The sequence below is a fragment of the Pseudophryne corroboree genome, chromosome 7, assembly GCF_028390025.1.
Source record: "Pseudophryne corroboree isolate aPseCor3 chromosome 7, aPseCor3.hap2, whole genome shotgun sequence".
In the NCBI taxonomy this organism is placed as follows: domain Eukaryota; kingdom Metazoa; phylum Chordata; class Amphibia; order Anura; family Myobatrachidae; genus Pseudophryne; species Pseudophryne corroboree.
The window spans coordinates 383,315,437-383,342,595 of NC_086450.1; the positions used below are offsets into that span (position 1 = coordinate 383,315,437).

General features: G+C 48.5%; 1 protein-coding gene across 1 annotated transcript in view; it reads right to left on the minus strand.

Moving 5' to 3' along the window:
• IL21R (interleukin 21 receptor) overlaps positions 1 to 27,159 on the minus strand; it is a 189,404-nt gene that overhangs the window by 102,213 nt on the left and 60,032 nt on the right. The window contains exons 3-4 of the mRNA XM_063932793.1: positions 18,673 to 18,749; positions 1,510 to 1,706 (exon numbers count right to left, since the gene is read on the minus strand). Of these exons, the coding sequence (XP_063788863.1) occupies positions 1,510 to 1,706; positions 18,673 to 18,749 (274 nt within the window). The remainder of the gene's footprint in view (positions 1 to 1,509; positions 1,707 to 18,672; positions 18,750 to 27,159) is intronic.

Consider the following 27,159-nt stretch of genomic DNA (forward strand, 5'->3'; position numbering starts at 1 on the left):
ATGGGCGACCCCGTGACCCCCTGACGAAGACTCCACGCACCAATGCAGGAATGTGCTAAACCGTTCGAAAAACGAGCAGGAAACGGAACATCCCATCGGCAAACACTTGTCGATGAAATACTCCGACCCAATCCGAAAACCCATAAAATGGAATGAGTCCGGATGCAACGGCAGCAACCGAAATGCGGATTCCACATCTATCTTAGCCATTAGAGCCCCGGGCCCGTAACAACGGACCAGCTCCAGCGCCTCGTCAAGCGACTGATACACCACCGAGCAATGAGCCGGCGGTATCGCGTCGTTGACCGACGACCCCGACGGGTAAGAAAGATGCTGAATGAGCCTAAAAGCACCTAAAGTCTTCTTGGGAACCACCCCCACTGGGGAGATGACCAAGTCATCCACCGGGGGTGAGGTAAACGGCCCCTCCATCCTACCCAGCCTAACCTCCTTAACCACTTTCTCCCGCAGCACCGACGGCAAGGCACGAGCAGACTGGAGATTCCGTTGGGCCCGGACCGAAACCTTGCTCGCAACAGGCAAGCGAAAACCAAAACTAAAACCGTCAAACAAAAACTGCGCGTCCGCCCTATTTGGATACCACCGCAACCACTTGCCCATTGTATCCAAACTAATTGGCGTTGGAGCTCTGCGTAGCGCTCCCGCTTGTGCCCAGTCTTGGGTAATTTTGCTTACCCCGGGCACCCTGGCGACTGCCTTTAAAGCAGGTAGAGGCTGGGTGGGAGCCGCCGCATTGCAAGCACAAATGTCGAAACCGACACTGCTTGCCGAAGGAACAGGTCGCATTGTTAAACGCGAAGCATTTCCCTTTTGCGACGGCCTGCCCCCCTCTGCGGACGGCCGACCTACCTGCCTTGCCCGATCCACCGTCCCCCCGGTCCCTTGGGCGGACGACCCTGCGCGGTGCCCGTCCGCCCCCGTAATCCGGGGCTCCCTAGCCTGTTGAGAAGCCCGGGTGACTTGTAGCCAGACTTCGACGTCCTTGCAGCCGAAGTCTATCACTTGCAGGCAGCCCTGCTTTTCCCGGAATTTCTCGTCGTAACTCCGCCATTCTACGCCCGACGATGTGCGCTGCATGTCGTGGATTAAATGCAGGTAACGAATGACGTTCATATGCTCGTCCGGCCTGTCTTCCAAGTAACAGGCCGCGAAGACACAAAAACCGGCCAGCCAGTTATCGAAGGTACGGAAAGCCTCGGCCCCGATGCCCTTCTTGGCTGATGCCGACTTATAGTCCTTCTTTGCGTCCTTCGTCAATACGAACATATCAACGTAGTCACCCCTGCATATTTTCCTACGGCAGCTGTCCCTCAGCCCCCGCATCACGGCAGTGTAGTCGCAGTGGACTACCCCTGGCAAATCGCGGCGCTTCTTGGCCCTGCGAGCGTTCTCGCTAAGCCGCTTGCGTCTCTTCCGTCTCTCCTGCTGACCCGCCGCCCTCTTGGCGTATTTTGTCGCGCGCTTCTCCGCCCTAGTCATACTACTGACTTCGGACGCCGGCGACGACAGAGAAGAGGAAGAGGAAGAAGAGGAAGAGCAGCTAGAACTAGAGCGCGTGTAAGAGCCCGACCCTGATTGCTCCACCTCACCTGATGCCGACGACTGCTCAGACACGGAATCCTCCGGTGTGGCAAATCCGACATCCTCTTCCTCGGTCTCCACCATCTCCACTTCTCCCCGATCACCTGCCGAAGAAAAAGGAGCACAGGACCCAGAAAGCAGTCGCGGCGCACGTCCAGCACCCCGGGGAGCAGGCGTCCCCGCCACGCGCCCTTGCTCGTCCCGCCCGGCACGATGATCCAGCTGCGCTGCGACCGCCCCGAGCTCCCGGCAGGCGCGAGCAACTCGCTGCGCCGCCGACACCGCCCGCGCACCTGACCCGCCTGCCACTGCATGCGTGTCGGAACTGCCTGCCACCTCCGGGGATGCGGCCGCGACCAGCGGTCCCAGTGCCGCCATTACCGTGGCCAAGGCCGACGCCAGTGTCCTGGAGGGGTCTTGTCCACTCCAAAACTCGGCGTCGTCCCTCGTGGGTCCCCCAGCCGGTGTAGGTGCGCGCCTGCCCGCGCGACGCACGACCGGTGCCAGCTGAGGCCCCGACGTCAGGCCCCCAGACCTCCCAGGTGGGGAAACGGCAGCGCCTCTGACTATCAGCGGCCCGCTCCCCCACCAAACTCTGGCCTCCTCACTTGACAGCCTTTCAGAGCTTCCTCCGTCCGCTGGGAGGGTGCCGCGTCGTGAGTCCCCCCTGTCCTGCACGGCCCTATTGCCCCTGAACAGCACCCTGCCCCTCCTGTTCCCCCGCTCCCCGCTGGACTCCGGCTGCAGGGGAGTGAGCTGGGGAGACAGGGAGACCAGCGGCGCCGCTGCGCGCACACGTGCGCGAACGGCGCCACTTGTGGCGAGCGTGGGCACGCGCGCACCCCGTGCGCGCATCCCACCGCTTCCCGCGATCAAGCCCCCGGCCGCATCCCCTTGTTCCTCCGCCGGGCGAGGCCCCGTGACAGGCCTCGCCCAGCACACAGCCGTCTCCCGCCTGGTCCCCCCCCCTCGCCTGGCACCGCTACTCAGCTCGACAAGGGGGAAGCGATGCACTGATGCACTGATGCTTCCTCCGCCGCGCTCGGAGGTGAGGGCTGCTGCCCTTCCACCTCCGGGCGGCCTGACCGAACCTCCGGCCTTCCCCGCCGCCCGCGCCCGGCCGGCAAAGCCGGCCCGATCCCCAGCGGCAAGGCTGACCTAGTCCGCCGCTCCGTGTCCCTGCCCGAGCCTGTAGAGGCCCCAGGGGACGGGGCCCCGTCCCCCAGGCCAGCCAGCCCGTCCTCGGGCCCAGCCCCACCGCCCGATACGCGGTACCGAGCTGGGGTCCCGGCGGAACGTCGAAGGCGGGAAGCCATGTTACAATGGAGTGGGAATGCAGGGGAGAGCTTGATATAATATAAAAATTGAATACCAGGACAATCAAAATGGGGAGACTCTGCTATGCAGCACTCACCCCAAAGGCAATTCAGCAACAAGAGAGAGCAAAATGGCCTAGCATTCCCTATATATATATTAACCCTCCCCTTTTTCCAAAGGCTGTACTTTCCTCACAGCTAGGTCCACCCCTCACAGGATGTTTAACTCTTTCCTTTCCTATGCAGTCAATTCTCTCTCCGTAAAAATAAATACACTTTAAAAAGAATCTTGATTTTGGTTATATATATTAAATCACGCGTTTTAAACTTTACGATCTTGGAAATTAAAAGCCTGATATTATTTGTAAAAAAAACAAAAAAACAACAACAACAACAAGAAGCTGTATTTTCTAGCCCCAGTGCATCTGCTTCTTCCTCCCCGTCCTGCAGTACCACTGAGACATGGCTCCCAATCACCACTGCCAGGCATCCAAACACCTTTCTGCACCCCTGCTTGTACCCAAACCAGTCTTTTTTCTTATTATCCACTCTTTATCTAAAGCAGGCATGTCCAAACTGCGGCCCTCCAGCTGTTGAGAAACTACACTTCCCAGCATGCCCTGACACAGCTTTAGCATTCACTGACAGCAAAACTGTGTTAGGGCATGCTGGGATATGTAGTATCTCAACAGCTGGGGGGCCGCAGTTTGGACATGTCTGATCTAAAGTATTTTAAAAACCCACATCTAAACTGGACATTTTTCACTAAAGTGCTTTAAAATCCTACATCTAATGAGTAATATACTGTAATATGAAACTGCTGCGCCTGCTAGTGACAGTTCTGGGAAGTTTTACCTTGCTTTTATTCTGGTTTTTTCTTTCTTTCTTTTTTTTTGGGGGGGGAGAGTTTTTACTCACTGTTTATTAAAATTATTTAACCCCTGGAAACCCGGCAAACGAGAAAAAAGTGTGTAGTGTATTACAGACTAATATGTTGATGGCTATGGGCAGGGCCGTTGCTAGGGTGTGTGGCGCCCCCCCCTGCAAACTGTAAATTTGCGCCCTCCCATATTCAGCAAGGGGTCAGCGCGCGCCGGGAAAAGGGTGTGGTCTCACAAGTAAGGGGCATGGCCACAGAATAGTACCCCCATTTTAAATTACACCACACAGTAGCACAATCTTATTCATCTTATATGTAATGTCCCATCCGTAGTAGTAGCATCCTTATATGTAATGCACCCCAATAGTAGTAGCATCCTTATACATAATGCACACACAGTAGTAGTAGCGTCCTTATACGTAGTGCACCCCCGGTAGTAGAAGCGTCCTTATATGTAATGCCCCCCCGAGTAGTAGTAGCGTCCTTATACGTAGTGCACCCCCAGTAGCAGAAGCGTCCTTATACTTAATTCCCCCCTAGTAGTAGTAGCAGCGTCCTTATACGTAATGCCCCCCCAGTAGTAGTAGCGTCCTTATACGTAATGACCCCAAGCAGTAGTAGCTTCCTTATACATAATGCCCCCCCACTAGTAGTAGCATCGTTACATGTAATGCCCCCCCCAGTAATAGTACGTCCTTATACTTAATGCCCCCTCCCCCAGTAGTAGCGTCCTTATACGTAATGCCCCCCTAGTAGTAGTAGCATACTTAGATGTAATGCCCCCCAGTAGTAGCATCGTTATACGTAATGTCCCCCCCTGTAGTAGTAGCGTCCTTACATGTAATGCCCCCCCAGTAGTAGCATCTTTATACGTTAATGCCCCCCCAGTAGTAGTAGCGTCCTTACATGTAATGCCCCCCCAGTAGTAGCGTTGTTATATGTAATGCCCCCCCATTAGTAGTAGCATCCTTGCATGTAATGACCCCCCCAGTAGTAGCGTCCATAATGCGTACGCACGCAGACGCACCTCACACACACAGTTCACTCATATATACACACGCACACCCCCACCATACACACACACACACACACACACACACACACACACCCACCATACACACATACATACATTTCTTTCTCACCCTCCACTTACCTAAGTCTGGCTGGCCGCCACTGTAATTACTGTCCCTCTCTCTACAGCAGCCTGGTCCGTTTAGCTCCGCCCCTTCCATCCCGTTTAGCCTTGCCCATTTTGTCCCATTTAGCTCTGCCCCCTCCTCTGACACAGCCGCTGTCACACAGGTGAGGGGAGGGGGCTTGTCATGCTGCCAGCGCCGCTGCCTGTCATACAGTGACAGGCACAGCAGCTGGCAGCAGCAGCAGGGGGGACAGGACGGCACAGCAGCAGGGAAGGGATGCAGAGAAGGGGGAGTGCCTCTCCGTCCCAGCGTCTCCCTGCACTGCATCCCTTCGCTGAGCGGGTAGCGCCGGGCCTGGCTATGGGTTGTTTTTGGTGCTTCCTCTCCTTCAAAAACATACACAAAATTCTATCCAGACTCAGTTGTGTGGCCAGGTGATAAGGTACACAAGTGTGTCGTACTGAATAGATCTACAACTTGTGGAACATATACTGTAATTCAAGACTGACTACATAGTCAAGCAGTGATGACCAGTAAATTAGCACGTATACAACCAAATAACCAAGAAGCTATAGATATACACAAATAAATTAGTTACTTTTAAGACGCTGGCCCATAACACAACACCAGCACCATGAAACTACAGGTTATGAGTAACACGCTCTCAGTCTATTGAAATTACTGCATTACGTGAAATAAACATATACAGATTTGGATATTTTTTTTAACTTTAATAACAGAAATAAGACATGGAATGTACTGCACAGGATTTAATGCACAAATATGTTCTGCGCTGTGAGGATACCAATACTCAAGACTTAGGGGGACATGTACTAAGCAGTGATAAAAGTGGAGAAGTGAGCCACTAGAGAAGTTGGCCATGACAACCAATCAGATGCTCTGTATACTAATAATAATAATAATAATAATAATAATATGCAAACTATAAATGTTACGTCAGTGCTGATTGGTTGCCATTGGTGCTCCACTGGCTCACTTCTCCACTTTTATCACTGCTTAGTACATGTTCCCCTTAAAAGGTTATCACTTATCACAGTTATCAAGGTAGTTGTACAGTCTAACCAATCTCTTTGGGCCTATGCATGATGTATTTGATGGCCAGTTAGGTCTAATATGACCTGATTGGATGTCAAACTTGTAGTGTGTATGGGATGTAGTTAGGTGACTGGCGGTGTTACAATACCGACACCTACATCCCGCCCCCTCACAATCCCGACACATGCCGACTAACAGGGACTAGAACCTGCTGCGAGTGCTGCGAGCCCACAAGGGGCTTCATTGCGCTATCGCCCCCCCCCCCTTCCACCGGGCTTCTCAATGCCGGGATCCCGGCATCGGTATGGTGACCGGTGGTCACCCGACCGCCGGTTGCACGATACCAACCCGTGTGTATAGGCACCTTCTATGCCCCCATGACACATTATCTGTATCTCGTTCTTATTACTGAGTATTATTAACACAATATTCTTTTTGCAGATGCTGTTGGCTTTATATTCTATTTTTGTGATTGTACTTCACATAGGCATATATAGTTCTTATTTTAAGCAGAATGGTACTATACACAGTGGTTGTATATCAGTGACGTGCGGTCTGGTAGGCAGCGGAGAGAGTCTCCAGAGTTTTGATTATAAAAATTATTAGAATAATACAAAGAATATCTTTCTAACGTATAAATAACATATTTGTATTATTCATATTCATATTACTCTAATCATTTTTATAGTCAAAACTCATCACCAAGTCGTGTGTGTGTGTGTGTGTGTGTGTGTGTGTGTGTGTGTGTGTGTGTGTGTGTGTGTGTGTGTGTGTGTGTGTGTGTGTGTGTGTGTGTGTGTAAATCTGGCTCTGAATCTATCCAGTGGTTCCCCAGCCACTGACCTCACCGCACTTCACCGGTGTGCATTGTGTAATTAGTCCCTGTGACCACTCATTCCATCTTAAATCGTTAAAATTAAAAATCACCAAACACGTAATACACTAATACAATATGCTGTATTTATAAAAGGCATCATCTTTTATTGTATTTTTTAATTTATTTTTATTTTTAAAGACTTTATTGAACAGGCGAGACAAGCTTCAATGAAATATCATACAGAAGGAACAATGGCCCTCATTCCGAGTTGTTCGCTCGCAAGCTGCTTTTAGCAGCTTTGCACACGCTAAGCCGCCGCCTACTGGGAGTGAATCTTAGCTTATCAAAATTGCGAACGAAAGATTAGCAAATTTGCGAATAGACAGTTCTTAGCAGTTTCTGAGTAGCTCCACACTTACTCGGCAACTGCGATCAGTTCAGTCAGTTTCGTTCCTGGTTTGACGTCACAAACACACCCAGCGTTCGCCCAGACACTCCTCCGTTTCTCCAGCCGCTCCCACGTTTTTCCCAGAAACTGTAGCGTTTTTTCGCACACACCCACAAAATGGCCAGTTTCCGCCCAGAAACACCCACTTCCTGTCAATCACATTACGAAGAAAAAACCTCATAATGCCGTGAGTAAAATACCTAACTGCATAGCAAATTTACTTGGTGCAGTCGCACTGCGGACATTGCGCATGCGCATTAGCGACTAATCGCTCCGTTGCGACAAAAAAATAACGAGCTAACAACTCGGAATGACCACCAATACTAGTATTGTATTTTTAAAAAGATAGAATTCCCTCTAAACTACTGCCATAATGATGGGGTCCCCTGTCCAGGGCCACAGCGGTTCTTAAGACACTCACCGCTTCCTCACCAGTAAGTCATAACCTGGAAAACTTTGAATGAATAAATCATTTAATACAAATGTTTCAAAAAAGCTGATTGAATACAGGTTGAGTATCCCTTATCCAAAATGCTTGGGACCAGAGGTATTTTGGATATGAGATTTTTCCGTATTTTGGAATAATTGCATACCATAATGAGATATAATGGCGATGGGACCTAAATCTAAGCACAGAATGTATTTATGTTTCATATACACCTTATACACACAGCCTGAATGACATTTTAGCCAATATTTTTTATAACTTTGTGCATTAAACAAAGTGTGTGTACATTCACACAATTCATTTATGTTTTATATACACCTTATACACACAGCCTGAAGGTCATTTAATACAATATTTTTAATAACTTTGTGTATTAAACAAGGTTTGTGTACATTGAGCCATCAAAAAACAAAAGTTTCACTATCTCACTCTCACTCCAAAAAGTACGTATTTCGGAATATTCCGTATTTCGGATATTTGGATATGGGATACTCAACCTGTTTTGAAAAAAATGTTTGGCTTGGAATCTACTCCAATACTCTCATCAATACACATGACGTTACCCACAAAGAAAAGGAGCTTTATAAACTCACCAATGTACGGTTTGCTCCGTGATTGGCCAGTATGGACATACATAAATATTTCAAGGGAGCATTAATACAATTCAGAAGCAAATGATCAGTGAATGCTAATTTGCATTAATAACATTATGCATCAGGACCCATATTTCCCGGGTATGGTATACAAGATCTACATGCATTGGGTCAACAGTCATTATGTCGACCCCATATGGTCGACATGGACAAAGATCATGAAAAAAATGGTCAACACACTTTTTTTTTTTCATTTTTGAGGTTAGTGTGGATAGTTTTGGCATCTGAGGCCACAATTTGTTGAAACGCGTCCCCTCAAGGTCTTGCTTTGCTCGCAACACTTCAGGCACGGTGTCTTGCTTTGCTCGCCACAATGTCACCAAAAGGTTATGATTTGTGACATGAATAATCAAAGATGAAAAAAACAACAACAAAAAACAGGTTTATAATATGTGTGCTGACCATTGTTATGTTGACCATATGAACCTGTCCACGGGACTGACCTTTGCGACCTAATGTATGTCGACCAATAGTCCGGAACCCATATTTTCCCGTAAACTTAAATTATGTATTATATATGCATTAACTATTTATTGCAAAACTTTAAGAGGCCAAATGTAGACAGAAAAGAAACAAGAGTCCTGTGTCCCTAGTAATTTAAAACATAGTAGTATAGTTGCTTAGCAAGAAAACGATAATGTAAGCAAAGCACCAATCAGATTGGGACGTTCCTGTATTTTTAGCAGAAAAAAAAACTATGCAAAACATTCTTTCAGAAAAATGAAAACAGGACAGAGGGCATGACGGTAAGACTCTTATCATTAATAACTATGAAAGTCCTGTATGCAAATTAGCAGCCACAATTCCTAACCTAGCACAAGGGAGGCTGGGCAGTGGTTTCCAATGAATAAATTACCTGAATTTAATTTCCCGTCATGTTCATAATGGTAGTGGCGAGAATTCCTACAGGAGGGCCATAGGTACAGCAATGACTGTGGAGAGAGACACACATAGGCAAGTTCTACATAGGACAGTCAGCTGTAGGCAGCTCTGTAGCGGAACACGTACAGAAGCACATATTGCACAAATGTCACCAGTGATACATGAGGATGTGGTGGGGGGTGGGAGTGGTGATATTATTGTACCCACATAAATTACTTTTCTATGAGTCTGAGAAGAATGTGGGTGAAAAAAAAAGTACACATATGCAAAGGTTGTATATAGCGTCACCGATTAGTCAACAGCAATCACCATTCAGTGTTATGTGTTTCCTGCAGTTCTTGAGTAAAGAAGCATGCTACAACCTCTGTGTCATGGTTACTAATAGAACCTTTACAGAAATATAAGTCACAGACTGAACAGAACTGATCCCACATACAGGATTTTCATGATTCACCATTCAGTCTGATCTGCTTTGCCCTAGAGTAACATCTGCGGCAGTCACAAAGTGATTTGAAATCTATGGTTCCTGATATAATGCTGCCAACTTTATGTTTGATGTCAGTCATGACAGCTTTTTTTATTGATTGACTTTTAATAAAGAAAAGCAAAACAATCCGGAACCATGACAGCTTTATAGGGAAACTTTAATCTACTGGATCAAAATAAATAAAAATTTCTGCTGTGGGGTACACTGGGCTCCACAAGGATAGACATTGGGGTGTAGAGTAGGATCTTGATCCGAAGCACCAACAGGCTCAAAAGCTTTGACCTTCTTCCCAAGATGCATAGAGCCGCCTCCTATATCACCCCGCCTCCGTGCACAGGAACTCAGTTTGTAGTTGGTGCTTGCAGTGCAAGCATGTAACAGGAAGAGCTGCTCACAGCAGCTCTAGAAAAAGCTTTTTCTGAGGAAAAAAGAAGACTACAAGGGCTGTAGCAGAGGCACAGATTGTGTTAGATGTCAGTAGACATTACCTGCTGCAGCTCCATCTCTCCCCCAGCGGCGCTGTACACTCCCGCGCCCTGGTTGCTGGCAGAGCCGGCCATAGGTATAGGCAAACTAGGCAATTGCCTAGGGCATTTGATATGCCTTGGGGCATCAGCAGTTTCTGCTGATTAAAATGATATGTGGCATGCCTATATTCTGTGTGTACCATTTCATATGCAGATACAGCCACAGTCTCACACAGTATATAGGCATGCTGCATATCATTTTAATCAGCAGAAGCTGCTTGTGCATCCTAGCTACATAGCACTGCAAATAAGATACATTTTCATAAAAAAAAGGTGCCCGACGTTAGCATTGAGGCAAGATTTATGAGGACACATCCGTATCCAAGCTGAGGCAGAGGTCACAGTGTTAGTGGCAGTGCGAGTGCTGTGTGCATGTGAGTGGGTTGGTTGTGCAGTAGTGTTCGGAATATGTGTAAGGAGCATTATGTGTGTCATGTAAAAATGCATTAATAATGTACAACATATGTGTAAGGTGCACTATGTGTGTCATTATGTGTATAAGGGCATTAATAATGTGCGGCATATGTGTAACAGGGTACTACTTTATGCGTGTCATTATGTGTATAGGGGCACTAATAATGTGCAGCAAATGTGTAGGGGGCACTATGTGTGTCATTATGTGTATAAGGGCATTAATAATGTGCGGCATATGTGTAAGGGACATTATGTGTAAAAGGGCATTAATAAAGGTTGTCATAATGTGTAAGGCGCATTATGTTTATAAGGACATTAATAATGTGTCTCATATGTGTAAGGGGCATTACTGTGTGGAATTATGTGTATAAATGCATTACTAATGTGTGGCATTATGTGTATAAGGTGCTCTACTATGTGGCGTTGCGTATAAAAAGGGCACTAGGGTGTGGTGTAATGTGAATAAGGAGCAATTCAGTGTGATGTAATGTGAATAAAGGACTCTACTGTGAGGAGTAACGTTTATAAGGTAAAGTGATACTACTGTGGGATGTAATATGAATTATGGACACTATAGCATGATCAAATGTGAATAAAGTTGCAGTACTGTGTGGCGTAATTATAATTGGGGATACTATTGTGTGGCCATTCCCCTTGCCAGCAAAAACACACCCCTTTTTGGGCTGTGCACCAAATGTGCGAACTGTTCCTATTTAAAATATAGGGTGTACAAACACCAAAATAAGGACTGCTATGGGTGAGGGGTGACTGTGCTGGGAAAGAGGTACAAGGTCAAAGGCGGAACCAGCGGTTGTGCTAGGGGGCACCAGCCAAAATCTTGCCTAGGGCATCATATTGGTTAGGGCCGGCTCTGGTTGCCGGGTACCTACAGCAGGAGGCTCCGGTTTTCTTCCAAGTCAGTCACACACGGCTGGGGCTCTCCGGGATCGCGTGGCCGCACTTCAGGAGGAGGTAAGTGGGTCCCGCTTGCGGGACCCGCACTTTATCGCGATCCGGCGCGGCCGGTGGGAGGCGGGCCGCGCGCACTGGCGGTGGACACTGTGGCAGTACAGGCGATCCCACTAGATCACCAGGGCATGGGTGCAAGTCAGGTTTTCTCTCTAAACCTTTTTACAAGTAGCCCGCAGTACCCGGTGGTTTTGCCAGCAGAGGGGATAAGGCTTAGACCTGGAGCCCCTCCCCCAGCCACAGGGCGCCATTTCCAGCAAATGTTCCCGCCCTGGAGCTGCATATCTGTCTCTCCCTCACTCCCTGTCAGTGTTTGGGCGCCATTTCCCCAGCTACACTGTTCCTGGGACTGCTTGGGCAAATCCTCCTTTGTAAAGCCGCCTGGTTGTCAGCGCTGTGACTTTACATGACACTTAAGTATTCTACATGTCAATTAGACAGTGTTAGTTAAGAAAGAGTGCATTTAGTCAGGGTTCTCTGGTACAAGTACCCTGTGATATACATCCAGTTCTTACTGTGCAGTGTTATATCTATTGATTATAGAGCTATATATATATATATATATATATATATATATATAAGCTGGTCCAGTGCAGTATTATTGTTGGTAATAACCTCTGCATTGTATAACTGTGACTATATGTGTGTGCATTAATATTTAAATTGAAGTGTAGCGCTCAGTCCTGGCTAATAATTTTAGCATATAGCATAGACAAGCAAAATTATTAGCCAGGACTGAGCGCTACACTTCAATTTAAATATTTCTGCAATTAGTAGTCTGGTCGCCTACAAGTGTTAGCAGCTCGTCCACACATTAGGATCTCAGTGCGCAGATAATCCAACAACAATACTTTCTATGTGTGTGCATTAGCTTGCTGAGTGATTTCCATTGCGTGTCTCTCACTCACCTGGCTATCCCTATATTCTATAACCTGAGGGGGCTTGGTGCGTCAGGTTTTATAATAATATAGGATATTCACAAGATATACTCTAATACGTATTTTTCTCTGTGATTTTAGTCACCATATCTCTCCTGTATCTCTGCTTGTGCTGACTACACTGCGTAGGGGTTTGGGCATGAGGTATTGTGCTGCTGACAATTGCACTGTGTTACCTGATATTGCAAGTTATATCATGTCTGCTTCTGAAGGTAACGGTTCTGGGGCTGAACACACTGCCGGTGTTGCTGAAGCCACAGATACCTTTGAGGAGACTATAGCAGTTGCGGGCTCTGGTTCTGGGGGCTCCTTGCCCCCCAGTGGGACTGTGGCAATGGGGGCCCATAATGACCCACCGTGGGCTACTTTATCCACGCTTCTAAATACGCTAGTTACTAAACTAACACCCCCTATGGGACCTCCTATGTCGGTTCAACCGTATGTGGTCCCCGCAGCTAACCCGCCGTGGGCGGATAACTTGTCTGCTCAATTGAAGAAGTTGAACCAGTCCTTGACTACTAAAAAGTCTGACCCTCGCTCGCCTAAGACCAAGGGGTCCTCTAAGCGAGCTCTTACCTCCTCACAATCCACTGCTGTCACTGACACCTCATCTGATGAAGATGGCGCTTACACTGACCCCACAGATTCTGACACAGATACTGCTGATGGGGAGCGTAGTTCACATGTGGATGTTCCTGATCTTTTGGAGGCTATTAAGTTGATTCTACAGATTACGGATGATCCCGAGCCATCCGTCCCTCCTAAGAAACCAGATAGGTTCAAGCGTCAGAAGGTGGTTAAACAAGTTTTGCCTCACTCTGACCACCTAGTGGATATACGTCAGGAACCCTGGGGAAACCCGGGAAAGAAGTTTGTGCCTTAAAAGAAGATGCTGGTTCGCTATCCCCTCACGCCAGAGCTGTCTAAAAATTTTGAAACGCCTCCTCCAGTAGACTCACATGTGGCTAGGATGGTGGTTTCCTCAGCTCTACCTGTCACTACTGTCACGTCTCTAAAAGAGCCTACGGATAAACGCGTGGAGGGTTGTCTGAAAGCGATTTACACCCTCACGGGTGCTGCACAAAGGCCCACTATTGCAGCAACATGGGCTGCAGAGGCTATTGAAGCATGGGCCCTAGAGTTGGAAACTGAAATCTCTTCTGACCATGCTAGACAATGCTTGTCATATATTGTCACAGCTTCTCACTATATTAAAGAGGCAGCTTCTGATGCCGGTATTCTAGCAGCCAAGGCCTCTACTACATCAGTCCTGGCTCGCCGGATATTGCGGCTGAGATCCTGGTCTGTGTATCTGGACTCTAGAAAAACCCTGGAGGTACTCCCTTTCAAGGGAGATATTCTGTTTGGGGAGGATTTAAATAAGATAGTGGCTGACTTGGCTACTGCCAAAACTGCCTGTCTGCCAAGTACCGCTCCTTCTGTGTCGAAGGCTAAGGGTACTTCCTTTCACCCCTTTCGTCCTTCAGGTAAAGCAAAAGGTCAGGCGTACAACAAGCAGGCCCGCACTTCCAAACCTGGTAAGCCGAAGCCCAAAAGAGCCTAGGCTGCCCGTCAGCCAGCTTCCAAGACGGATAAGCCTGCCGCATGACGGGGCAGGCCTCCCCATGGGGGATCCAAGGGTGGGGGGCCGGCTTCTAGGGTATACCCAGGAATGGTTGATGACCACTTCAGATGCCTGGGTACGGGAAGTCGTCACTCGAGGTTACGCCATTGCCTTCAAAAACCGTCCCCCTCATCGATTTTGTTGGACCAGACAAAGGCAAACACTCTACATTCGGTGGTACAGACCCTCCTGGATACAGGAGTCGTAGTACAGGTGCTTCTTGCTCAGAGGGGCCGGGGCTACTATTCTCCGCTGTTTCTAGTCCCGAGACGGAATGGGTCCTCTCGGCCCATTCTCAATCTCAAGGCATTGAACAGGTTTGTGAAAGTTTCCAAGTTCCGTATGGAAACCTTTCGCTCTATAGTTCTGGCCTTGGAACCTGGGGATTATATGGTCTCCCTGGACATACAGGATGCAACCTGCATATTCCTATAGCAGTGTCCCATCAGCAATACCTGAGGTTTACGATTGGCAACCTCCATTACCAGTTTCGGGCGTTACCTTTTGGTTTAACTACGGCTCCGCGAGTCTTCACCAAAGTTATGGCGGTGATGACGGTGGAACTCCGCCGTCAAGGGGTCAGGATACTGCCGTATCTGGACGACTTGTTGATCCTGGAAAATTCCCCAGAACTTCTCCTACGTCATCTGGATATGACTGTCCGGTTTCTACAAGCCCACGGGTGGCTCATCAACTGGAAGAAATCCTCCCTGGTCCCTGCTCAGAGCATGGTGCACCTGGGAGAGCTATTGGACATTCGGTTGTTCTTGTCCCAGGAGAAAGTCCTGAAGCTTCAGGACAGGATTCGTTGCTTCCTTTCTCGTCCGCAAGTGTCGATACATTCGGCGATGCAGGTGCTGGGCCTCATGGTGTCAGCATTCGATATGGTGGAGTATGCTCAATTCCATTCTCGCCCTCTCCAGAAGCTGATTCAAGCCAAGTGGGATGGCCTGCCTCACCGCATCAGGTCTCACATGATCTCATTGACTCCGGAGGTCCGTCTGTCGCTACACTGGTGGCTCCAGGACCAACGATTGTGCAGGGGCCGTCCCTTCTGGATGTCCGAATGGGTCCTGTTGACGACAGATGCCAGGCTAAGAGGTTGGGGCACGGTGCTGGAGCAACACTCCCTTCAGGGCCGGTGGATCTCCTCTCGATCAACATTCTGGAATTGCGGGCGGTCTTCAATTCGTTGAACCTGGCCCAGCATTTAATTCAGAACCGTCCTGTTAAAGTACAGTCGGACAACGCCACCACAGTGGCTTACATAAATCATCAAGCCGGCACTCAAAGCCGTTTGTCAATGAAGGAAGTCTCACGGATTCTGCAATGGGCGAAACGCCATCTACCGGCCATATCGGCAATATTCATTCCGGGAGTCCTGAATTGGGAAGCAGACTTTCTCAGTCATCAGGACGTACACGCCGGAGAGTGGGGCCTCCATCCAGCAGTGTTTCAACTTCTAGTGGAAATGTGGGGCTTTCCAGACGTAGATCTGATGGCGTCTCGACACAATCACAAGGCTCCGGTCTTCGGAGCAAGGACAAGGGATAATCAAGCAGCATTCGTGGATGCGCTGGAGGTGCCGTGGAGGTTTCGGCTGCCGTACGTGTTCCCTCCGGTGTCACTCCTGCCCAGGGTAATTCGGAAGTTCAAGCAAGAAAGAGGAATTCTGCTTCTCATAGCTCCAGTGTGGCCCAGACGGCACTGGTTCTCAGACCTGCAGGGGCTATCGTCAGAGTGTCCAATTCTACTTCCACAATGCCCTCCTCTTTCAGGGCCCCTGTGTCTACCAGGACCTAGCCCGGCTATCTTTGATGGCGTGGCTCTTGAAGCTTCCGTCTTGAGGGCTAAAGGGTTTTCTGAGGCGGTCATTCAAACTATGTTGCGGGCCCGGAAACCAGCTTCTGCTCGGATTTACCATAGGGTCTGGCATTCTTACTTTGTTTGGTGCGCATCTAACAGTTATGACGCTTCCAAGTTTAGTACAGCCAAGTTGTTGGCATTTCTTCAGCAGGGCCTGGACTTCCTTTGAAAAAGTCACGTGATTCGTGATGAAACGCGTTAGGCTCCTCCCCTAACTCTGATCACCGACTACTGAACTTAATCCATTGATATCGCTTTTCACGGGGACACGTCCCATCACTCTACAGAAGATCCCCCTCTATTTGCAAGAGGCTGCTCCGGCTAACGCTACTACCCAGCACTCCATTTCATATTTCCAGTGGCTGCTATCTTCTCGCTGAAATCCCTGCAACAAACGGCGGCTTCGGCCAGCGCCATTGCACGGCGCCTACAGCCAGCAGAGTTTTCTCCCTGCAACTAAGGACGGCTACGGCCAGCGCTATGTTACGGTGCCCACAGCTACCAGAGGACTCTCCGTGCAAGTAACCAACTTAAGGCGTCCCTGGCCACAGCTACTGCACGGCGCATCCAGCTAGTCAGCAGCACCTCTGACTACCATTACTGGTTATTTCTTCTAAGTGGGCATTAAAGGATTCCCCCTAGCCCTCGGGAGACCACCTGAAGATTCTGGGCAAACCATTTCAAAGACGCCGGTAAATATACAGCAGCCTCTGCTAGAGCAATCTAGCTCATTCCTTCTCCCTGTCCAAACAATCAGTGGGCTTTAGTGGATTTCACCGAGGACGCTCGGTGTCTATAGCCCCAGGACAGATTAATTATATACCATTATTGATTGTCATTTATTTTTTGTCGGGACTTCCATGTTTTTACTAGCTAGAGTGTGCATGTTGCCTCTGCACCTGTAGCTATATCTGTTACTAAGTTATTTCTTTCAAGCGATACAATTTTAATAAGCATGTAAGAATAATGATACATTCCTTAAACAGTGTTTCAAATCTATATCTACACTGAGCTAATATTCTATACATTGCTTTAACCATTTTAATTGTGGATATCGTTCATTAGATATATCTACGGTTTTCAGAGTATATACAAATTTATAAGTCCTTTATATTTGTATAATAGTCTTCTATTGGTGTGTCATTATTATTATTTTAATAAATATACTTTATATATTTTGGTTGTCAGCTCTCCATAATTTTGGTACACTAACAACACTGTAGGCGCAGCCAATCTTTTTTCTTTCTTTTGTATATAAATTACCAGAGGCACATACACAGTGCCTTTTTGGCAGCGCCTCACTGTTGTTTGAACCACATATTAATATTTCTAGGCACTTTAAGCAGATTCGTTTCTGTCTATGGGCCTGGACTTAGGCCTGCGTCTGGCCTCCCTCAAGGTTCAAATATCTGCCTTGTCGGTGTGGTTTCAGAGAAAGATTGCGACCTTACCTGATGTGCATACTTTTACTCAGGGTGTGTTGTGTATCCAACCTCCCTATGTCCCGCCTGTGGCTCCTTGGGACTTGTCAGTGGTTTTGGAGGCGTTACAAGAGTCTCCGTTTGAACCTCTTGGTTCAGCTGATCTTAAGTGGCTTTCCCTTAAGGTGGTGTTTCTGCTGGCTATTGCTTCAGCTAGAAGAGTGTCGGATTTGGGTGCCTTGTCTTGTAGTTTCCCATATCTGATATTTCACCGTGACCGGCGGTTCTTAGGATTCGTCCCAGTTATTTGATCTGATCTGTCTCCCAAAGAGCGGTCTTTGGATGTGGTACGGGCTCTCCGTATCTATGTGAAGAGAACTGCTTCTGTTAGGAAATCTGTTTCTCTCTTTATTATGTTTGGGTTTCACAAACGGGGCTGGCCTGCTCACAAGCAGACTTTAGCCAGATGGATTAGAATGGTGATTGCACATGCTTATGTGAGGGCTGGTCTGTCAGCTCCTGCTCACATTACGGCCCATTCTACTCGGTCTGTTGGACCTTCTTGGGCGGCTCGCCGTGGTGCGACCCTTGAACAATTGTGCATGGCGGCTACGTGGTCCTCAGTGAACACGTTCATAATGTTCTATGCCTTCGATACTGCCGCTTCCCAGGATGCTTCCTTTGGACGCTGGGTTCTTGTGCCCGCTTCAGTGCGTCCCCTCCCATAAGGAACTGCTTTAGGACATCCCCAATGTCTATCCTTGTGGAGCCCAGTGTACCCCGCAGCAGAAAACAAGTTTTATGGTAAGAACTTACCTTTGTTAAAACTCTTTCTGCGAGGTACACTGGGCTCCACAAGGCACCCACCCTGACACACTTAGCTTCTTTGGGTTGGTGTGGCTATAGCCGCTGACACTTTCTCCTGTCGGGAGAGTGTGGTGTTTGTGGCAACTTGCAGTTGTCGTCTCTTTTACTTGCTACTGCATTGGGCTGGTTAACAAAACTGAGCTCCTGTGCCCGGAGGTGGGGTGATATAGGAGGCGGCGCTATGCATCTTGGGAAGAAGGTCAAAGCTTTTGAGCCTGTTGGTGCTTCGGATCAAGATCCTACTCTACACCCCAATGTCTATCCTTGTGGAGCCCAGTGTACCTCGCAGAAAGAGTTTTAACAAAGGTAAGTTCTTACCATAAAACTCGTTTTTTACCCCTTCGTCTCTAAGACTTTTCTTGCCCCTGTTCAGAGTCTGTTTTGGCACTTTCAGGCTGGTCACAACAATATCAGAAATTAGTTTATGCAGTAACTACACAAATTATACTTTGTTTTCTTCAGAATACTTTGAATTTCCCCAAAAATACAATTGTTTTGCATATGTCTCCTGACAGGGCTAAAATCATCTACCCCAAAATGGTCAAGAAAGTAATTTTTTTTTTTTTTTAATTGTAAGAAAGTTGCCAGTCACATACATGCAGTGTTGGTGTGCATTTATGTAACAGGGGTGTGGCTAGTCAGACATGTACACGTCGCTGTCAGAGACTATCTACAGATGGAGTTGCACCGACATCGGCGGCCATGTTCTAGTCTCCATAGGACTAGTGCATATGTCTAGCTACTGACTGTTCCTTTTCTGCACATACAGTATGCTGTGAGCACTGATTTCTACTTTGAATCTGATTTTGCTTCTACTTCTATTCTCATTCCTTTGAGTTATTTTACATTTCTTAGCATCTATAACCTAAATGCATTTTGCTGGTACCGTGCAACTTTCTCAGTGAGTAAATGGCGTAATACTAGAGATGACATTTGACTATTGATGGGTATCAACCATCGATTGATTTCCATTGTTGGTTCACTGCATGTAGTATTTTCCCTCCTTTAGCGCTGGGGGTCAAAACATAGATCTGCCCCTGGTGGCCCACTAATCCCTGCTTCTTCCCTAACTGGCACACTAGATATCTTTCCATGCAGCAAGGCCAGCCGTTGTTGGATGCAAGCCATCAATAGTACTATCGAAGGTTTAATGCCATTGAGATTAACCACTGATAGAACCATTGATGGTGGCCATCGATTGTTAACCCACCTATGAACATCCCCTTGTTGTACTGTGTTACACTGAACCTAGGAGTCATCCTTAGACAGCAACACCAGGATCCCAGAAGCAATGAGCATTAACAGGCTTGGACTGGCCCACAGGGGTACAGGGGAAACCACCGGTGGGCCCCACTGCCTGGTGGGCCCACCTCCTGCTCTAAGGGTCAGGTTCCAGACTTTGCACTTGAATTATACACTATACATATGTTACCTTATACTGGACTGTGGTATATTTTCTACAGTGCATTGCTGTTATTAATCTGTTATTAATCTTATACATTATAATGCATGCAGCAGCTGAATTTACTTTATATATTTATGAAGGGGCCCAAAAGTTGCACTCTCTAATGGTTAGTCAAACCAATGAGGTGGCAGACCACACCCCCTCTGCAGACTGGCCACACACCTAAAATGGGCCCCTACCACTGCGTTTCCCCGGTGGGCCCTACATGCCCCAGTCCGACACTGAGCATGAACCGTGGCCAGGACCCATTTATGTAACTGGATGGGGTGCAGAGATAATAGGTACAGGAAACAGAACCTGTGGTGTAAGTAGTTCCAGCTACTGCTGTGTGTATATTCTGGCGGAGGGATCTTAATTTGTATAATCTGTATATGGTCGGTGTATGAATCTATCTTCAGTGTTATGTGTTTCCTGCAGTTCTTGAGTAAAGAAGCATGCTACAACCTCTGTGTCATGGTTACTAATAGAACCTTTATAGAAATATAAGTCACAGACTGAACAGAACTGATCCCACATACAGGATTTTCCTGATTCACATCTCTGTTTACATTTTATTTTTAATATATATTTCTCTTACGTCCTAGAGGATGCTGGGGTCCAAATTAGTGCCATGGGGTATAGACGGGTTCTTTGGGAGCCACTGGCACTTTAAGAGTTTAATAGTGTGGGCTGGCTCCTCCCTCTATGCCCCTCCTACCAGACTCAGTTTAGAAAATGTGCCCGGAGGAGCCGGTCACAGCTAGGGGAGCTTCTAGGAGTTTTTCTAGTTTTGTTGTTTTCTAGAGTTAGTTAGGTACAGGAAGGCTGCTGGCAACAGCCTCCCTGCTTTGTGGGACTTAGGGGGGGAGTAGGAACCAACTTCCTGAAGAGTTAATGATTCTCTACTCCGCTGACAGGACACTGAGCTCCTGGAGGTGCAAGCAAGCCCACGAGGCGACCGCTCACTCCCGCAGCATGGCCGCCACCCCCTAACAGAGCCAAAAGAAAGAAGAGTGGTGAGTACAGCGCCGGCATCCCGGTTAGCGGGTCGCCGGCGGGTATGGCGGCACAAGAGTAGTAACGCAGCTCTGACAGGCTGCGCTCCGGGAAGGCTCAGCAACACACTGTGTAGGCGCTTTGAAGGGCGTCCTGAGCCAGCGCGGATACACCCTACACTGGTCACGCAGCTAACAGGGGCTAATCCCGCTGTTAGAACAATGAAACCTCAGGCCGGTATAAACAATTAGTGTGGGAAGCTGCGCGCCTTTACAAGGAGCAGGGCTTCCTCTCAGAGCAGATACAGCACTCACCAGCACCATTTTCTCCATGCAGATCATAGGAAGACGCTGACTGGGAGCGCTGTCCTCCACAATACTCCAGCTATAACTGTGCGGTACCAGGGTGTTATAGACAGGAGGGGGTAGAGTGTAGTTAGTACTAATTAACCCATTAAGGTTGGTTAGTCAGCGCCGGGCTTTTATCATGATAATTGCCTACAGGGGTGCTCTGTGTGGCTGGCTCCTTATACTCTGTGACTCTCTGAAGGTGCTCTGGGGGAAACTGTGTCTGACATTTTCGTGTGTGTGTGTGTGTGTGTGTGTGTGTGTGTGTGTGTGTGTGTGTAAGTGTATATCCACATTGCCATGTCTAAGGACTCTGTGTCCTGTGCTGCAGTGTTTATCTTCTCCTGGGGAGTCTATTCCATGTACTCAGGACTGCAATATACTGTCTCAGGGGTGGTCTTCTGTATGCCGGCGCGCGGGCTCCCGGCGCTCAGTATACCGGCGCCGGGAGCCCGACAGCCGGCATACCGACACTTATTTTCCCTCGTGGGGGTCCACGACCCCCATAGAGGGAGAATAAAATAGTGTGGCGCGCGTAGCGCGCCACCGTGCCCGTAGCGTGGCGAGCGCAGCGAGCCCGCAAGGGGCTCATTTGCGCTCGCCACACTGTCGGTAAGCCGGCTGTCGGCCTCCCGGCGCCGGTATGCTGGTCGCCGGGAGCCCGACCGCCGGCCAGCCGTAGTGAACCCGTCTCAGCATTCTGAATCCGAACCCCCATTGGTGGATTCTTAAGGGGAATGATATCCCAGAATGCAACTAGGATGTCATATACTGGGAATGAGACGCAGTTTTTGAGAACATCTGTAGAGGGTTTGAAGTATTCAGCACCCACTACTTCATCTAAACCTCCACCTACATACCCGCAAAAACTTACATTTGCCCAGATAATGCAAGCTGACACTGATACCGACTCTGATACAGGGGACGGTGATGGGGAAATGCAGGGAGGAGATGCATCCATTGCTAAAGGGGTGCAACTGATGATTGAAGCCATTAGGGGTGTTTTGCATATTTCTGAGAAGGTACCTGAGCAGGAAGAGGAATCTTATTTTACAGCAAATAAGAAATCCTTGCTTACCTTCCCTGCTTCTAAGGAGTTAAACTCCTTGTTTGAAAAATCCTGGGAATCCCAGAGAAAAAATTCCAGATCCCTATAAAAATTCTCATTGCTTTCACCTTCCCTGAAGAGGATAGAAAGAAGTGGGAAAACCCACCTATAGTAGACGCTTCTGTATCTAGGTTGTCAAAAAAGGTGGTTTTACCTGTCCCTGGTTCTACTGCCTTAAAGGAGCCGGCTGACCGCAGGATTGAGACTACGCTCAAATCACTATACACTGCTACAGGCGTGGCTTTAAGGCCCACTCTTGCTTGTGTGTGGATTTCTAAAGCCATAGTAAAATTAGATACTATGGATAGGAGTGACATTGATTTGTTTTTACGTCACATACAGGATTCTGCTGGTTTCATGGTGGAGGCCATGAAGGACATTGGCTTGTTTAATGCAAGGGCTACTTCCATGGCAGTATCGGCACGCAGAGGATTCTGGCTACGCCAATGGACTGCGGATGCAGAATCCAAGAAAAGTGTGGAGACCCTGCCCTTCACAGGTCAGGCACTATTTGGGGACACATTGGATGCGTGGATTTCCACGGCGACTGCGGGTAAGTCGACATTTCTTCCCTCCACAGCTGCACCACCTAGGAAATCTTATCCTACGCCTACACTTTTGGATCGCAACATTTAAACAAGTCCAAACCCCCACCCCCACCTTCTTTAGAGGAGGTCGGGGAAAATCCAGAAAACCTGCACCAACAGGTTCCCAGGAACAGAAACCAGGTTCTGCTTCCTCCACATCTTTAGCATGACAGTGGACCTCCCAGCCTGGAGATCAGGCAGGTGCGAGCGAGACTGAAAGATTTCAGTCACATCTGGGCGTCATCATGCCTAGGCCCCTGGGTGACAGACATTGTTGCCCAGGGCTACAGACTAGAGTTTCAGGAACTCCCACCTTACAGATTCTTCAAATCAGGCTTACCAGTTTCGCTAAATTAAACACACCTGATAGCGCGAATGGATGAAAATTGTATATATTAACTAACAATCTCCTATATAATAGCCCTGTGACTCTGTGTCTGGACATCTAATGCTGGGCATGTCTAGGAGCTCTCATTGGGTTAGCAGCAGGTCTATCATACCCAGTCCACAGCTGATTGGCCGAGAAACGCCCCCCCCCCACACACAGGTTACATCCAATGGGAGGCTCTGCCCTTTGGCTGCTGTGTTTTCACTGACCAGTATTAGTAATGGGGCTGATGGAGCTGCAGCTCCAGCCCCACACCCCAAAATAGACCCCCTGCATCTGCAGCAACACACCCTCCAACACTTTACACATAAACATTGATTCACATTCGAAAAGGGGGCGTGGCCACGGGTACAGCGCCGTGGCCACGCCCCTTTTCATATACGTTCAATGGAAGCTTGGAGAGCCAGAAATCGGTACAGACCATAAAAAAAAGGGACTGTACCTGCCAAAAAGGTGCAGCTGGAGGGTATGCCACTGCATCTGCAGCAAGTCTCTGCGCTGTAGATAGGGAAAACAAAACACTTTTACTGCAGCGTCCTATGACCTGCTGTCAGTCCGCCTGCCCTCCCTCCATTTTCATAGCCCTCCCTGCGCCGCATACTCTCTGCGCCCCGGAGCCTCCTCTGTGCGTGATGTCACAGAAGTGCCTTCCCGCCACAAGCGCGCCCAGATCCCCACAGGCCCTGACTCCGCAACACAGCACCTGTGCTTCCGGCCTGGAAGCCCCGAGATGGCTAAAGTAACGGATAGAGTGGGTAATATCACGGAGGGTAATGTCTGGATGCTGAATCAATGTAAAAGGTGACAGTGCTGCGCAGTGCAGTGGCTGTGCAATCAGGACCGGTGCTACGGTGTTTGGCGCCCCCCTACAAACTATAAATTTGCACCCTTGCATACTTTACAAACGAACAGCGCACATAATACCCCATGTAGTAGAGACACTTACACATGTAACGCCCCCTGAACCAGTGACGCTTACACATCTCTTGCCCACCTGTACCAGTGACGCTTACACAAGTAACACCCCATGTAGCAGTGACGCTTACACACGTAACGTCTCCTGTACCGGCGACGCTTACACACGTAACGCTCCCTGTACCAGTGACGCTTACACACGTAACACCCCCTGCACCAGTGCCACTTACACACGTAACACCCCCCTGTACCTTTGACGCTTACACACGTAATGCCCCCCTGTACCAGTGACGCTTACACACTTAACGCCCCCTGTAGCAGTGATGCTTACACACGTAACGCCCCTGTAGCAGTGCCGCTTAGACACGTAACGCCCTCTGTACCAGTGCCGCTTAAACACGTAACGCCCTCTGTGCCAGTGCCGCTTACACACGTAACGCCCCCCCCCCTGTACCAGTGACGCTTACACACGTAACGACCCCTGTACCAGTGCCGCTTACACACGTAATGCCCCCTGTAGCAGTGACGCTTACACACGTAACGCCCCCAGTACCAGTGACGCTTACACACGTAACGCCCCCCCCCCCTGTACCAGTGACGCTTACACACGTAACGACCCCTGTACCAGTGCCGCTTACACACGTAATGCCCCCTGTAGCAGTGACGCTTACACACGTAACGCCCCCAGTACCAGTGACGCTTACATATGTAATGCCCCCTGTAGCAGTGACGCTTACACACGTAACGCCCTCTGTACCAGTGCCGCTTAGACACGTAACGCCCCCTGTAACAGTGACGCTTACACGCGTAACGCCCTCTGTACCAGTGCCGCTTTGACATGTAACGCCCCCTGTAGCAGTGCTGCTTACACACGTAACGCCCCCTGTACCAGTGCCGCTTACACACGTAACGCCCTCTGTAGAAGTGACGCTTACACACTAACGCCCCCTGTAGTAGTGATGCTTACACACGAAATGCCCCCTGTAGCAGTGATGCTTACACACGTAATGCCCCCTGTAGCAGTGCCGCTTAGACATGTAATGCCCCCCTGTGCCAGTGACGCTTACACACGTACCGCCCCCTGTACCAGTGCCGCTTACACACGTAACGCCACCTGTTCCAGGGCCGCTTACACACGTAACAGCCCCGTAGCAATGCCGCTTACACACGTAACACCCCCTGTAGCAGTGCCGCTTACACACGTAATGCCCCCTGTACCAGTGCCGCTTACACCCCCTGTACCAGTGACGCTTACACACGTAACGCCCCCTGTATCAGTGACGCTTACACACGTAACGCCCCCTGTACCAGTGACGCTTACACACGTAACGCCTCCTGTACCAGTGACGCTTACACACGTAACACCTCCTGTACCAGTGACGCTTACACACATTATGCAGCAGTCACACATACACACAAATACACACTCAACATACATATATATATATATATATATATATATAAAGATACAGCAGCAGCCGGCACTCCTAAAATCAATCCAACATGCTCAGGTGCCAGGTTCAAAATAGATAGAAAGTCCAATGGAGCACGGCACACCGGAAGACGACTACGGAAGTGAGCCCAGGGATCCAAGTGCGGTTGTGATTGCGGCGGGCTGAGACACATGAGGTACTACATAGAGATGAGCGGGTTCGGTTTCTCTGAATCCGAACCCGCCAGAACTTCATGTTTTTTTTCACGGGTCCGAGCGACTCGGATCTTCCCGCCTTGCTCGGTTAACCCGAGCGCGCCCGAACGTCATCATGACGCTGTCGGATTCTCGCGAGGCTCGGATTCTATCGCGAGACTCGGATTCTATATAAGGAGCCGCGCGTCGCCGCCATTTTCACACGTGCATTGAGATTGATAGGGAGAGGACGTGGCTGGCGTCCTCTCCGTTTAGAATAGATTAGAGAGACACTTGATTTACTAATTTTGGGGAGCATTAGGAGTACTCAGTACAGTGCAGAGTTTTGCTGATAGTGACCAGTGACCACCAGTTTTATTTATAATCCGTTCTCTGCCTGAAAAAAGCGATACACAGCACACAGTGACTCAGTCACATACCATATCTGTGTGCACTGCTCAGGCTCAGGCCAGTGTGCTGCATCATCTATTATCTATATATAAATAATATTATATATATCTGTCTGACTGCTCAGCTCACACAGCTTATAATTGTGGGGGAGACTGGGGAGCACTACTGCAGTGCCAGTTATAGGTTATAGCAGGAGCCAGGAGTACATAATATATTATATAGTGAGTGACCACCAGACACACAGTGCAGTTTATTTAATATATCCGTTCTCTGCCTGAAAAAAGCGATACACACAGTGACTCAGTCAGTCACATACCATATCTGTGTGCACTGCTCAGGCTCAGGCCAGTGTGCTGCATCATCTATATATATTATATATCTGTCTGACTGCTCAGCTCACACAGCTTATAATTGTGGGGGAGACTGGGGAGCACTACTGCAGTGCCAGTTATAGGTTATAGCAGGAGCCAGGAGTACATAATATTATATTAAAATTAAACAGTGCACACTTTTGCTGCAGGAGTGCCACTGCCAGTGTGACTAGTGACCAGTGACCTGACCACCAGTATATATAATATTAGTAGTATACTATCTCTTTATCAACCAGTCCATATTAGCAGCAGACACAGTACAGTGCGGTAGTTCACGGCTGTGGCTACCTCTGTGTCGGCACTCGGCAGCCCGTCCATAATTGTATATACCACCTAACCGTGTTTTTTTTTTCTTTCTTTATACATACATACTAGTTACGAGTATACTATCTCTTTATCAACCAGTCTATATATTAGCAGCAGACACAGTACAGTGCGGTAGTTCACGGCTGTGGCTACCTCTGTGTCGGCACTCGGCAGCCCGTCCATAATTGTATATACCACCTAACCGTGTTTTTTTTTTCTTTCTTTATACATACATACTAGTTACGAGTATACTATCTCTTTATCAACCAGTCTATATATTAGCAGCAGACACAGTACAGTGCGGT